Genomic DNA, 13,642 nt, shown 5'->3' with positions numbered 1-13,642 from the left:
AACATAAGAAATAGAAGCAGGAGCAGGCGTAGCCATATACTGATACTAGCTGCATCTCAGAGCTGGGGCTCTGGCTGAGAACCCCAGGTGTAGGGGGTGGATGGACGGTAGGTAAGGTATGCTGCATTATGAATATCATCGTTAAAATATATGTAACCCTGTTCAAAGGGTGCAGTCAGAATCTGTAGGGTTATTGCATGTGTTGGTCACAGTTACCGCATTCTGCAAGGTCCATTAGAATCTTATGGACTGGTTCCGACACCTATTTTATTTTTGGTGAGGGCATTACATGTTAAGTATCAAAAAAATACTTTCATTTCTATAGCGCCGATCACATCCCAAAGCACTTTACAACCAATGAAGCACTTTACGTGTAGTCACTGTTGGAATGTAGGAATACGTATCCCTTGGTGACAGAACAATTTTTTTTTCATCTCCAAAAAGTACAACAACAAGATTGTAGTATGTGAAAACAAAAAGTAAAAAAAATAAATAAACAAGCTTGGAGTCGGTGTGCGAGAGACAACAGGCAAGATACAAATGCACAAATAACCCACCTTGACGTGCTGTGTACTCATTGTCCTCAATCAACCTCGCTAATCCAAAGTCAGCAATCTTGCACACCAGATTGTCTCCAACCAGAATATTGGCCGATCGCAAGTCCCTGTGGATGTAGTTCATCCTCTCAATGTAGGCCATGCCTGCTGCAACCTGCTCCAAACCCAGTCAAAAATAAAAAGTTATTGAAAGAAGTTGTGGGAAAAGTCCATTAAAGAAATAGTTCGGGAGTTCGGTTTGCTCCTCACCTGCGCAGCCATATCCACTAGGTTGGGCAACTTCAGCACTCGTCCTTCTCCATCTTTTAGGAAATCTAACAGGCTTCCTGAAATACGAGGCGAGAATGTGTTAATGGCTTCCGGTGTTAATCAGTAACGGCACAGCTTACTTGCACACTGAAGTACTGAATCAGTGTCTGTACAATTTGAATAATGTTAATAGTTTAACACATCTGTAACATTGACTTGCAGTGAGAGTCACAGTGGTAGTAGAATCTGACAGCTCAATAGGAAGACCAGACACTTATCCACATCTACCATGGACTACATCTGCTTCACATTTTACTATACAAAAAGCAACTGGAGTTCTAAATGGGTTAACACAGCTTTCATGGATGTAACATCTAACATCGCCACCTTTAGATCTGTTCTTGCTTGTTTGCATCGCTGGTACAATGACACTGAAGGACTGGCTTTTGTTTTGTTGAGAGAGAGTTTCTTGCACCCCTTTCTGCACAAAAACATGAACCAATGACGATGTGTTCTTTTGCTCTCAAGTGCCCACAACAGCAAAGGAAATAACCCAATCTAGGACGTGTGATTTATCGCCAAAAGTCCGCAATGAAAGGGTAAGGAGGTGCTGCTCCTTCGATGGGTTCAATGGATAAATGCACTGTCTGATGTGGTATGGAGTCACACACAGCCAGAAGATGCACGGTCCAATTCCACGACCCCACCCCCACCCCCGCCATGCCCACTGACATCCCCCGCCACCGATTCCCCGCCGTGCCCAATGACTCCCCTCCCCCACCGTTCCCTTGCCGTGCCCACCGACCCCCCCCCCCCCCCCCGCCGAGCCAGTTGAACCCCCTCCGGCGCCAATCCCCCGCCGTACCCCCACCGCCGATCCCTCGCCGTCCCCACCGATCCCACGCCATTCCCACGGCCGATCCCCACCGTGCCAACCGACCCCCCCCGCTGAACCCCCGCCGTGCCCAACGACAACCCCCCCCCCCACGCCGATCCCCCGCCGTGCCCACTGCTGACCCCCACCGTGCCCAACGACCCCCCCCACGCCGATCCCCCGCCGTGCCCACTGCTGACCCCCACCGTGCCCATCGACCCCCCCGCCACCGATCCCCCACTGCTGACCCCCACCGTGCCCATCGACCCCCCCGCCATGCCGATCCCCCACTGCTGACCCCCACCGTGCCCAACGACCCCCCCCCCATGCCGATCCCCCGCCGTGCCCACTGCTGACCCCCACCGTGCCCATCGACCCCCCCCGCCACCGATCCCCCACTGCTGACCCCCACCGTGCCCATCGACCCCCCCGCCATGCCGATCCCCCACTGCTGACCCCCACCGTGCCCAACGACCCCCCCCCCATGCCGATCCCCCGCCGTGCCCACTGCTGACCCCCACCGTGCCCATCGACCCCCCCCGCCACCGATCCCCCGCTGCTGACCCCCACCGTGCCCATCGACCCCCCCGCCGTGCCCACCAATCTCAGCAGGGCAGTGGCAAAGATGCTAATCTTTGTAAAACTGTTGCGCAGTGTCACGCAACCATCACAAGTGAGCAGAATTCCCACAGCCTGGTGCTCATAGCCCCCTCCTCGCAAATATAAGGAATTTATTATCCAGCCGAAATACAACTGACATGAGACTCTTAAGAATGGAAAAAGGGCAGGGATGCTGTAAAATGATATGGTTTCACCTGGCGTTTGACAGAGTCAATATGCACACAAGAAGCTCTATAACTTTTCGCTGCCCCAGTGTTTTGTATTGTTGATTAATGGCCTTGTAATACAATAGGTGCAAATATTGTCATAAACAGTGAATTAGCAAATTGCCCTCTCACACTGGGTTTGAACTTGCTCATTCATGATGATTGCATACATAATTTAAAGGCAGTCTGTACTGGTGCTCGGAGTAAGGCCTAGAGCCCTTTTATACATCATACAATTGTCTTTCATTTAAATTAAACTGCTCAGAATCTATTCAATGTGATCAGAGCAGTTCCAGTACTTTGATCCCCAGCCAGTCTTTTTATATAGAATGTACCTCAAAAACATTCATGTACATTGTGCACAATTTGCACTCCCACTGAAATAAAGAGGATTGCAAGGGGTATCAACACTGAATTCACTCCACATAGTGGGTTTCCAATTGCCAGATAATCAGCATGAAAACTCGAGCGCAGCAACGTGCTCTGATCTTTATAGCAGTAGGATTTATAATACTATTATACCCGAGGAGCTTCAGTCCTGGACTTAGACCAGTGAAAACTTGATGGTGCAAAGAGATGTGACAAAGACAAGAATCTATCTTTATTGTACTTGATTTTAGAAACAGATAATGTAAAAATGGAGGCTGTATTCACTAAATTGCAAAATGGAAGACAAGTATTTTTTGTGCAGAGAGCAATTAAAACAACAATACTTTGCTGGGTAGTGCCTATGTCACATTGTTAAACTAAAAAATACTGTGCCTTGTCAAAAACAAGCGAGCTGTTCTGTATCTGGAAGTCATTGCCACTTTATCTGCCAAGATATAATGACAACATTTTGATGAGGAGGAGGAATATATATATTATATATATATGTATGGAGAGAGAGCAGGGCAGTGGGATTAGTTTTCAATTGTTCTGGCAAAAAGATGGCACAGACACGGTGGGTCAAATGGTCTCCTTGTTCTGTAAACCTCTATGGTTCAATGAGTGCCTGGTTGCTGCAATGAAACTGTACTACAGCAGAAAATTCTTGGAATTTTCAATTTTAGCTTGTTGCACCTCTAATGAATTGGTGCTCCTCATGGATAACCTTTGGATAGCATTGGAGACTGAGTGCCAAGAGCAATGGACACTGTCTTTTCCATCGAGAAACTTTGAATGTTGCACCGAAATGACAGATAACCTGTGGTATTGCCCATAGTGCATTGCAGTTTTGCCACCAATATATGATGAAGGCTAGTTATTCACACTGCTTAAGTAAGTCAAAAGCATTTGTATTGTGGGAATATTAGTGCCTTAAATACCATGATTATTTATATATTTTCACATAATGGGCTCGATTTTCCCCAGTATTTGCGCCATTTCTTTTGGAGTAAGCTGCTTTTTCTGGCCTAACTTAAAATTCCCAGCTTCCCCAATCAATTTGCACCAGCATAGCTGACTTAGTTACTTTTTTTTTTTAAGGTAAGTTTTTTCATCTCAAAAGGGGCGTTGCCAGCCACCGACGCCAATTCTGCTCATTTAGGCAACTTTGGCCAGCTACTATTACTCCATTTCTACTTAGACCGGCGTATGTGGCCTCCCGAGAAAACCCTTGCGGAGAGTTAAAGAAATCGGCGCAGCTAAGTGCAGCAGATGCCTGGACAGCAGCAGCAGGAAAGAGAAGAGAGGTGGGGGGGTGGGAGGGAGGGGGGGGGGGAAGGAAGCCTTTAACCAGGAGAGAGGAGGCCACTAGGGCAGGGCTAGGGGTGGGAGAACGCAGCGGCAGGAGAATCAAACCGGTGGGGACCGAGAATGGGATTGGACCAATAAACCCTTCCGGCAGGGTTGGAGGTAAGTTGCCATTATGTGTTTTTCAATTCTTTTAATGTGTTACGAGGTGGCTGTATGCTTGTATCCCTGGTTACCATGGCAGCCCGATCTTTTTGGTGCAGATCAAAGCTCCACCCCTCCTCCGGTTAGGCCACGCCAAAAAGGAGAGATCTTAAGTGGAAATTTACAACACCTTTTTTGGCGTACTTGGGCCACAAAAAAAATCGGGCGTAACTCTTCAAGTACGCCAAAAAAAATGCTTTGGGGAAAATTGAGCCCAATGTGTTTAATGCCAGTGTCAGCTGTGGCTCTGTGGGTAGCACACTCACCTCGGAGTCAGAAGGTTGTGGGTTCAAGTCCCACTCCAGGAACTTGGAACAGAAAAATCTAGGCTGACACTCCAGTACAGTGATGAGAGAGCAACACTGTCAGAGGTGCAGTCTTTCGCTTAGAAACATAGAAAATAGGTGCAGGAGTAGGCCATCCGGTCCTTCAAGCCTGCACCACCATTCAAGAAGATCATGGCTGATCATTCACCTCAGTACCCCTTTCCTGCTTTGTCTCCATACCCCTTGATGCCTTGACCGTAAGGGCCATATCTAACTCCCTCTTGAATATATCCAATGAACTGGCATCAACAACTCTCTGCGGTAGAGAATTCCACAGGTTAACAACTCTGAGTGAAGAAGTTTCTCCTCATCTCAGTCCTAAATGGCTTACCCCTTATCCTCAGACTGTGTCCCCGGGTTCTGGACTTCCCCAACATCGGGAACATTCTTCCTGCATCTAACCTGTCCAGTCCCGTCAGAATTTTATATGTTTCCATGAGATCCCCCCTCATCCTTCTAAACTCCAGTGAATACAGACCCAGTCGATCCAGTCTCTCCTCCTTTGTCAGTCCTGCCATCCCGGGAATCAGTCTGGTGAACCTTCGCTGCACTCCCTCAACAGCAAGAACGTCCTTCCTCAGAATAGGAGACCAAAACTGAACACACTATTCCAGATGAGGCCTCACCAAGGCCCTGTACAACTGCAGTAAGACCTCCCTGCTCCTATACTCAAATCCCCTAGCTATGAAGACCAACATACCATTTGCCTTCTTCACCGCCTGCTGTACCTGCATGCCAACTTTCAATGACTGATGTACCATGACACCCAGGTCTCGTTGCACCTCCCCTTTTCCTAATCTGCCGCCATTCAGATAATATTCTGCCTTCGTGTTTTTGCCACCAAAGTGGATAACCTCACATTTAACCACATTATACTGCATCTGTCATGCATTTGCCCACTCACCTAACCTGTCCAAGTCACCCTGCAGCCTCTTCGCATCCTCCTCACAGCTTACACCGCCACCCAGCTTAGTGTCATCTGCAAACTTGGAGATATTACACTCAATTCCTTCATCTAAATCATTGATGTATATTGTAACTAGCTGGGATCCCAGCACTGAACCTTGCGGTACCCCTGCCATTCTGAAAAGGACACGTTTATTCCTAATCTTTGCTTCCTGTCTGCAAACCAGTTCTCTATCCACGTCAATACATTACCCCCAATACCATGTGCTTTAACTTTGCACACTAATCTCGCGTGGGACCTTGTCAAAATCCTTTTGACAGTCCAAATACACCACCTCCACTGGTTCTCTCTTGTCCACTCTACTAGTTACATCCTCAAAAAATTCTAGAAGATTTGTCAAGCATGATTTCCCTTTCATAAATTCATGCTGACTTGGACCATTAAACCGCATGAGATGTTAAACCGTGGCTCTGTCTGCTCTCTCAGGTGGATGTAAACGATCCCATGGCACTATTTCGAAGAGGAGCAGGGGAGTTATCCTCAGTGTCCTGGCCAATATTGAATCCTCAATCAACATAACAAAAACAGTTTATCTGGTCATTATCATATTGCTGTTTGTGGGAGCTTGCTGTGCGCAAATTGGCTGTCGCGTTTCCCACATTACAACAGTGACTACACTCCAAAAGTACTTCATCTGTAAACTGCTTTGAGATGTCCGGTGGTCGTGAAAGGCGCTATACAAATCCAAGCCTTCCTTTCTTCTTTCTTTAATGAGGAAAGTATTATGTTGAATAATGGATGGCATAGTTCAAAAAAGCAACCCACCATCACCTTCTCAGAGCAACTAGGATTGGGCAAGGAATGACATCCTTGTCAGTGACACCCACACTGAGAATAAAAAATTCATGTAATTAAAAAAAGAATGAGACACATCTAACCTCTTCAAGGTAAGTATGAAATGATAAATGTGATAATTAACTAATCAGGTTATCCGTTTTGTACAAGTATATTGTCTGGATCCCCAAACTATACAATCTAAATGAAGTAGATAGTTCAAGCAAATCTCTAACGATGACCAGTTTCACGATGTGCCCCTGCTCAGTATCTGTCCGTTTGATTGACAGTTTCAGCCACAGCCCGGTTACTGTCCAACTCCAGCACCTTTACTCCTGTATAATGAGCTTTATTCATGCTGGGGTTCATAGAAACATAGAAAATATGTGCAGGAGCAGGCCATTCGGCCCTTCGAGCCTGCACCACCATTCAATATGATCAGGGCTGATCATGCAACTGCAAAAAGATGCTTAAGCTCTGCATCTCCATTTTCCACAGTGTGGAGGTGATGGAGATTGGAGGACCAACACCGCCCAGCCAAAATGGATTTGCTACCAGCCAATTTTTTTTACAGATGGTGAGCTGGGAGGGAACCAATACCAGAGTTGTAAAACAAAGGAAGATCGAACACTCTCTGCCTGGGAGACACTTTTACTAGTAAAGACAAATGGAAAAATCTATTGAGTGCTGGAGATTTAGCAAACTCGGACAATGCTTTCAGTTGCTCATTTTGTATGGGAGAATTTTTCGGTTCTTTTTTACAACCAGATGATCACAATTACCCTGTACATCACTGTGAAGGTCCATAAAAAGTATTACTCATGATCAGTTTGCACATTAGGCTTGGTCGTTCTTTCTATTCTTTTTCTATGTATAGAGCACTATAGAGTACTTTCTGAAGGCCTTTCTTATCTAGTGCAGATTTAATGACTTTACTGGCTGCTGCAATCTCAGCAATCGGCCGATACAGTATTTGCTTTTTCCCTTTGAAGGGAGAGTGGGAGAGGAATATAATTTCACTTTCTCACGCGACCGTCACTGGAACACAAATATATATATTTAGTTTTCTCCCTCGTGTATGGGCCAGTTCCTGACTGCGAGACTCTCGGCAATTTGTCAATTCGACTGGTGACCTGAACGTCTCCAGGTCCGCGAGTTGAACCCTTGCGACGTGACCCTCTGATTCGCTGTCCCTTCACACGGGGAAATTCCACGCCTCCCGCCGACGGAACAGCCATTGGCAAAGATCTGATCACCTTGAACCCATGCCCAGAATCGCCTCGCAGAACGTCATCATGATGTACGTAAACAGCGTTCTCGAAGCAGAAATTGCAATGGGCTTTACGTGTGCCGGGGGGCTCAGTGGTTTAGTCGCCACAAGAGATACCTTGCCATGCACTCTCGCTTTTAACAAGGGCGAAGATGGTGAAGCTGGGAGGACCAACATTGCCCAGCAAGAGAGGATCTTTCAATCAAAACGGATGGTAGAAAAGAACGACACAAGCCAGCTGGTAAAGGAAGTACCATGAGGGATCTATTGAGGAAAGAAATAAGAAAAAAAGACTTGGATTTATATAGCGCCTTTCATGACCACCGGACATCACAAAGCGCTTTTCAGCCAATGAAGTACTTTTGAAGTGTATTAGTGTTGTAATGTAGGAAATGCGGCAGCTAATTTGCACACAAGCAAGTTCCCACAAACAGCAATGTGATAATGACCAGATAATCTGTTTGTTGATTGAGGGATAAATATTGGCCAGGACACCGGGGTTAACTCCCCGGCTCTTCTTCAAAATACTGCCATGGGATCTTTTACGTCTGCTTGAGAGAGCAGATGGGATCTCGGTTTAACGTCTCATCTGAAAGACGGCACCTCCGACAGTGCAACACTCCCTCAAGACTGCCAGCCTAGATTTTTGTGCTCAAGTCCCTGGAGTGGGACTTGAACCCACAACCATCCGACTCAGAGGGGAGAGTGCTACCCACTGAGCCACAGCTGACACTATGAGGGATCTATTGAGGAAAGGGAGACAATATAGTCAAGAAATAATGGAAGAAATTCAGTCTTCCACTTCAGTAGTCATCAAAGATGAGCTAAACTAATCGTTGAATTGCTTGCTTTGACAAATTTCCAAGGTTGGCCAGTGACCTTATAAAACTGCTTATGGCAGCATTGTGCAGATATGCACCTTAAGTGCTTAAGTACAGCCATTTGAGACCAATGAAATGGATTATTTAATGTGCTGGGACTTGGTGCTATTTGCTCATAGCTATTTGGTATAACCCTTGGGAAGTATTTCGCTGCAGCCTTCACAATACGTTCAGGCTTTCCGGCACGCGATTTTCCTTTTATTTTGTAGAAGTGAATGATAATGATGCTGGGGAATGGACTCCACCCATTTTATCTGATGATAGTATCGTGCAGCCTCTTGTTAGATCGGGCAAAGTTTTCTCTGTACTGGTCCGGCAATGAGCTAGATTTTCTACCCCATGGGGGTCGTGTGGCTCTCTGTTGGCAGAACAAGCAGAAATTCTGCAATTTTCGATCCTGGCAGTACTCCAAATGTGAGTATATGCTACAATCCACTCAGCACACTTCATGCATGTGATTAGCATTGACACTGCCTGAGTGATAAGATTGTGCCATTTATATTTAAAAAAAAGGAAGATTTCTTTTGTTCTGCTACAGTAGTGTTTCAACTAAGCATCATTCAAGCAAACAAAGAGAATACAAACAATAACACAGGATTAGAATAAAGAGCACGGAGGTCAATCTCCCCATCCCAAGGATCAAGTCACATGCACTTATACTCCAGGATGGTTTCTTTCAGCACAGGGACGAATATAAAGCTCTCTCTTGAACTTCTTGACACTATTCACCTTCATAGTCTCCCTGGGTGGTTATTTCCACATATTTCCCACCAAGTCTAATCTGGGTGCTCATTTCCCCTCTTCTGAGCTTCTGGGTAGCCCCGGTCAAATTTTTTCATCTCATAATACTCCTGTGAAGCGCCTTAGCACTTTTCATTACGTTAAAGGTGCTATATAAATATAAGTTGTTGTTGTTCTTAAGAATTGAAATTATCTCAATTTATTAGGAATCAGTTTGTCTGTACCCCTTGCAATCATTAAACATAGAAAATAGGTGCAGGAGCAGGCCATTCAGCCCTTCTAGCCTGCACCACCATTCAATGAGTTCATGGCTGAACATGAAACTTCAGTACCCCCTTCCTGCTTTCTCGCCATACCCCTTGATCCCCCGAGTAATAAGGACTTCATCTAACTCCCTTTTTGAATATATTTAGTGAATACAGTAAGATCATAGAAATGAGCGCACCAGCTCTTCAACTGTGGCTAGCTACATGGATCCAATTTGCCTGCCCTTTCCCCATAATCTTTTATGATCTGAGCCAAATGCCTAATCAATCTTGTTTTAATTGATGCTTCAAGGTACATTTTTCAGTTGTGTTCTCCCGAAGTGAAGCACTCACTGTGGGAGTGCACATCAAGAAATCGTGTGTGCTCAAATCCTTCCACCCATAGAAGTTTATTAGAGACTTTGGGGCTACATCTTACAGTCTCTGTCTCTGTCTCAATTGCCACTTATGGTAAAGCATTCCATGTTCTAGTAACCCTTAATGAAAATATTTCTTCAAATTCCTCCCGTCCTTCCTCTAATAATTCGGAGTTTATGTCCCCTTGTTGTAAGTCAGTGGGAACAATCTTCTCTCAGTTACTCTACCAAAACCATTCATAATGTTGAAAATCTCATTAGACCCATCTTTAACCTTCACTGTCCCAGTGTAAAAGCCCAATTTGTCCAGGCTTTCTTCATGCATCATTCTGGAGTATCTTCATTGTTATCTTCAAATGATTCTAATATCGTTCCTATAATGAGGTGTCCAGGACAGCACAGGAAGTACTCCAATTGTGGCCTAAAACACCTTGTACAAATTCAATATCACTTCCTTGTTTTATATTCGATGTCCCCATGTACAGAACCCAGAATCACATTTGCCTTTTTATGCTCTTTTCTACATACGTTCTTCCTGTAAAGCTTTATGGGGCCGAAATTCCCTATCGTCCCGGTTGAGGGGTGGTAACCTCTCTGGGGCCAGACATTCTGTGCCCGGTGCAAAAGTCCCACCCCAGAAGCGAAATTGGGGTTACAACCTCTCTCAGGATGTGGAGTGCAATGTCACGCGGGTGCGTTATCCAGGTGCATCGAAGGGTTCTACGTGGCCTCTCCGCTATTTCAGGTGCACCTAATCTTGTCATTTAGAATGCACTTCCTTTTGAAAAAATGTACTTCACATTTTTCTGCATTGAACTGAAACTGCCATCTCTTTGCCCCTCTTGTTAATCTATGCCCTCCTACAATCTCTCAGTTTGCCATGGCCTCTCTGACTTTAACAAGATCTCTTCTGAGCCTGCATTCCTCCAGTGTAAACATTTCAAACTTCCTTAGTCTCTCCTCATATCGTGGGTACCTAATCCCTGGTAGCTATTTAATTGCCTTTCTCTATACACAAAGGGATATAGACAGGTTAAGTGAGTGGGCAATAAGATAGCAGATGGAGCATAATATGGGGAAATGTGATGTTATTCACTTTGGTAGGAAGAATAGAAGAACAGAATATTTTATAAATGCTGAGAAACTAAAATACTGGTATTTGGAGAGATTTAGGTGTCCTCATATTGGGAACACAGAAAGCTTGCAAGTACAGCAAGCAATTAGGAAGGCAAATGGCATGATGGCCTTTATTGCAAGGGGATTAGAGTCCAAGAGTAAAGAAGGGCTTTGGTGAGACCTTGGAGTACTTTGCACTTGTTTTGGTCTCCTTAACTGAGAAAGGGGATACATGCCTGAGAGGCGATGCAACGGAGGTTCACTTGATTTAACCATGGGATGAGAGGGTTGTCCTATGAGGAGAGAGTGAGTAGATTGGGCTTATATGTGGAGTTTAGAAGAATGAGAGGGAATCTCATTGAAGCACACAAGATTATGAGGAGGATTGACAGGGTAGATGCCGAGAGGTTATTTCCCTTGGGTGGAGACTTTAAAACCAGGGGACATAATCTCAGGATAAGGAGTCGGCAATTTGAAACTGAGATGAAGAGGAATTTTTTCATTCAGAGGGTTGTGAATCTTTGGAATTCTCTGCCCCAGAGGGCTGTGGATGCAGAGTTGTTGAGTATATTCAAGGCTGAGATAGATAGATTTTGGACTCTAGGGTAATCAAGGGATATGGGGACAGTGAAGGAAAGTGGAGTTGAGGTCGAAGATCAGCCATGATTTTATTGAATGGTGGTGTAGGCTCAAGGGGCCGAATGGCCTACTCCTGCTCTTAATACTTATGTCATGTTCTTAAGTTCGTCAAAGCCAGGATGACATTACAGCAGTATGGTGATGGGAATTATATATGGTATTCCAGGACAGCTTAACCTTCATCACTGTTGCCAAATTAAGTTAATTTAAGGGTTAAGTCATGGCAGGAGTGCTCGGACACACGTCATGCTCCTCCTGTGCTATGTGGGAACTCAGGGACGCTTCCAGTGGACCTGACTACTATGTGTGCAGGAAGTGTATCCTGCTGCAGCACCTGGCAAACCGCATTGCAGCACTGGAGCTGCGCATGGATTCACTCTGGAGCATCCGCGATACTGAGAATAACGTGAATAGCACGTTTAGTGAGTTGGACACACTGCAGCTAAAGGTTTCACAGGCAGATAGGGAATGGGTGACCAGCAGGAAGAGCAGTGGAAGGAAGGTAGTGCAGGGGTCCCCTGCGGTCATCCCCCTCCAAAACAGCTACACCGTTTTGGGTACTGTTGGGGGGGGGGGGGGGGGGGGGAGAATGACTCATCAGGGGAGGGCAGCAGCAGCCAAGTTCGTGGCACCACGGGTGGCTCTGCTGCACAGGAAAAAGAATGGGAGAGCTACAGTGATAGGGGATTCGATTGTAAGGGGAATAGACAGACATTTCTGAGGCCACAACAGAGACTCCAGGATGGTATGTTGCCTCCCTGGTGCAAGGGTCAAAGATGTCTCGGAGTGGCTGCAGGATATTTTGGAGGGGGAGAGTGAACAGCCAGTTGCCGTGGTGCATATAGGTACCAATGATATAGGTAAATAAATTGGATGAGGTCCTACAAACTGAATTTAGGGAGCTAGGAGTTAAAATCAAAAGTAGGACCTCAAAAGGTAGTAGTCTCAGGATTGCCACCAGTGCCACGTGCGAGTCAGAGTAGGAATTGCAGGATAGCCAAGATGAATAAGTGGCTTGAGGAGTGGTGCAGAAGGGAGGGATTCAAATTCCTGCGACATTGGAACTGGTTTTGGGGGAGGTGGGACCAGTACAACTGGACGGTCTGCACCTGGAAAGGACTGGAACCAATGTTCTAGGGGGAGTGTTTGCTAGTGCTGCTGGGGAGGGGTTAAACTAAAATGGCAGGTGGATGGGAACCGATGCTGGGAGACAGAGGGAAGTAGAATGGGGGCAGAAACAAAAGATAGAAAGAAAAAAAGTAAAAGTGGAGAGCAAAGAAACCCAAGGCAAAAATCAAAAAGGGCCACATTACAACAAAATTCTAAAGGGGCAAAGTGTGTTTAAAAAAGACAAGTCTGAAGGCTCTGTGCCTCAAATCGAGGAGTATTCGTAATAAGGTGGACGAATTAACTGCACAGGCAACAATTAACGAATGTGATATAATTGGCATCACAGAGACAGGGCCAACATCCAGGGGTATTCAACATTCAGGAAGGATAGACAGAAAAGGAAAGGAGGTAGCATTGATGGTTAAAGAGGAAATTAACGCAATAGTAAGGAAGGACATTAGCTTGGAGGATGTGGAATCTGTATGGGTGGAGCTGCGGAATACCAAAGGGCAGAGAATGCAAGTGGGAGTTGTGGACAGACCACCAAACAGTAATAGTGAGGTTGGGGACAGCATCAAACAAGAAATTAGGGATGCGTGCAATAAAGGTACAGCAGTTATCATGGGCGACTTTAATCGACATATTGATTGGGCTAACCAAACTGGTAGCAAATTGGTGGAGAAGGATTTCCTGTATTAGGGATGGTTTTCTAGACCAATATATTGAGGAACCAACTAGAGGGCTGGCCATCCTAGACTGGGTGATGTGTAATGAGAAAGGACTAATTAGCAATCTTCTTTGTGAGGCCCCT

General features: G+C 45.7%; 1 protein-coding gene across 9 annotated transcripts in view; it reads right to left on the bottom strand.

Moving 5' to 3' along the window:
• LOC139267447 (tyrosine-protein kinase Fyn) overlaps positions 1–13,642 on the bottom strand; it is a 348,021-nt gene that overhangs the window by 18,716 nt on the left and 315,663 nt on the right. For all 9 annotated transcript variants that reach the window (XM_070885782.1, XM_070885781.1, XM_070885780.1 and 6 more), the window contains 2 exons: positions 807–883; positions 558–711 (listed from right to left, as the gene is read on the bottom strand). In XM_070885782.1, the coding sequence (XP_070741883.1) occupies positions 558–711; positions 807–883 (231 nt within the window). The remainder of the gene's footprint in view (positions 1–557; positions 712–806; positions 884–13,642) is intronic.

The sequence above is a fragment of the Pristiophorus japonicus genome, chromosome 7, assembly GCF_044704955.1.
Source record: "Pristiophorus japonicus isolate sPriJap1 chromosome 7, sPriJap1.hap1, whole genome shotgun sequence".
NCBI lineage: Eukaryota > Metazoa > Chordata > Chondrichthyes > Pristiophoridae > Pristiophorus > Pristiophorus japonicus.
This window is presented reverse-complemented; position numbering and strand designations above follow the sequence as displayed.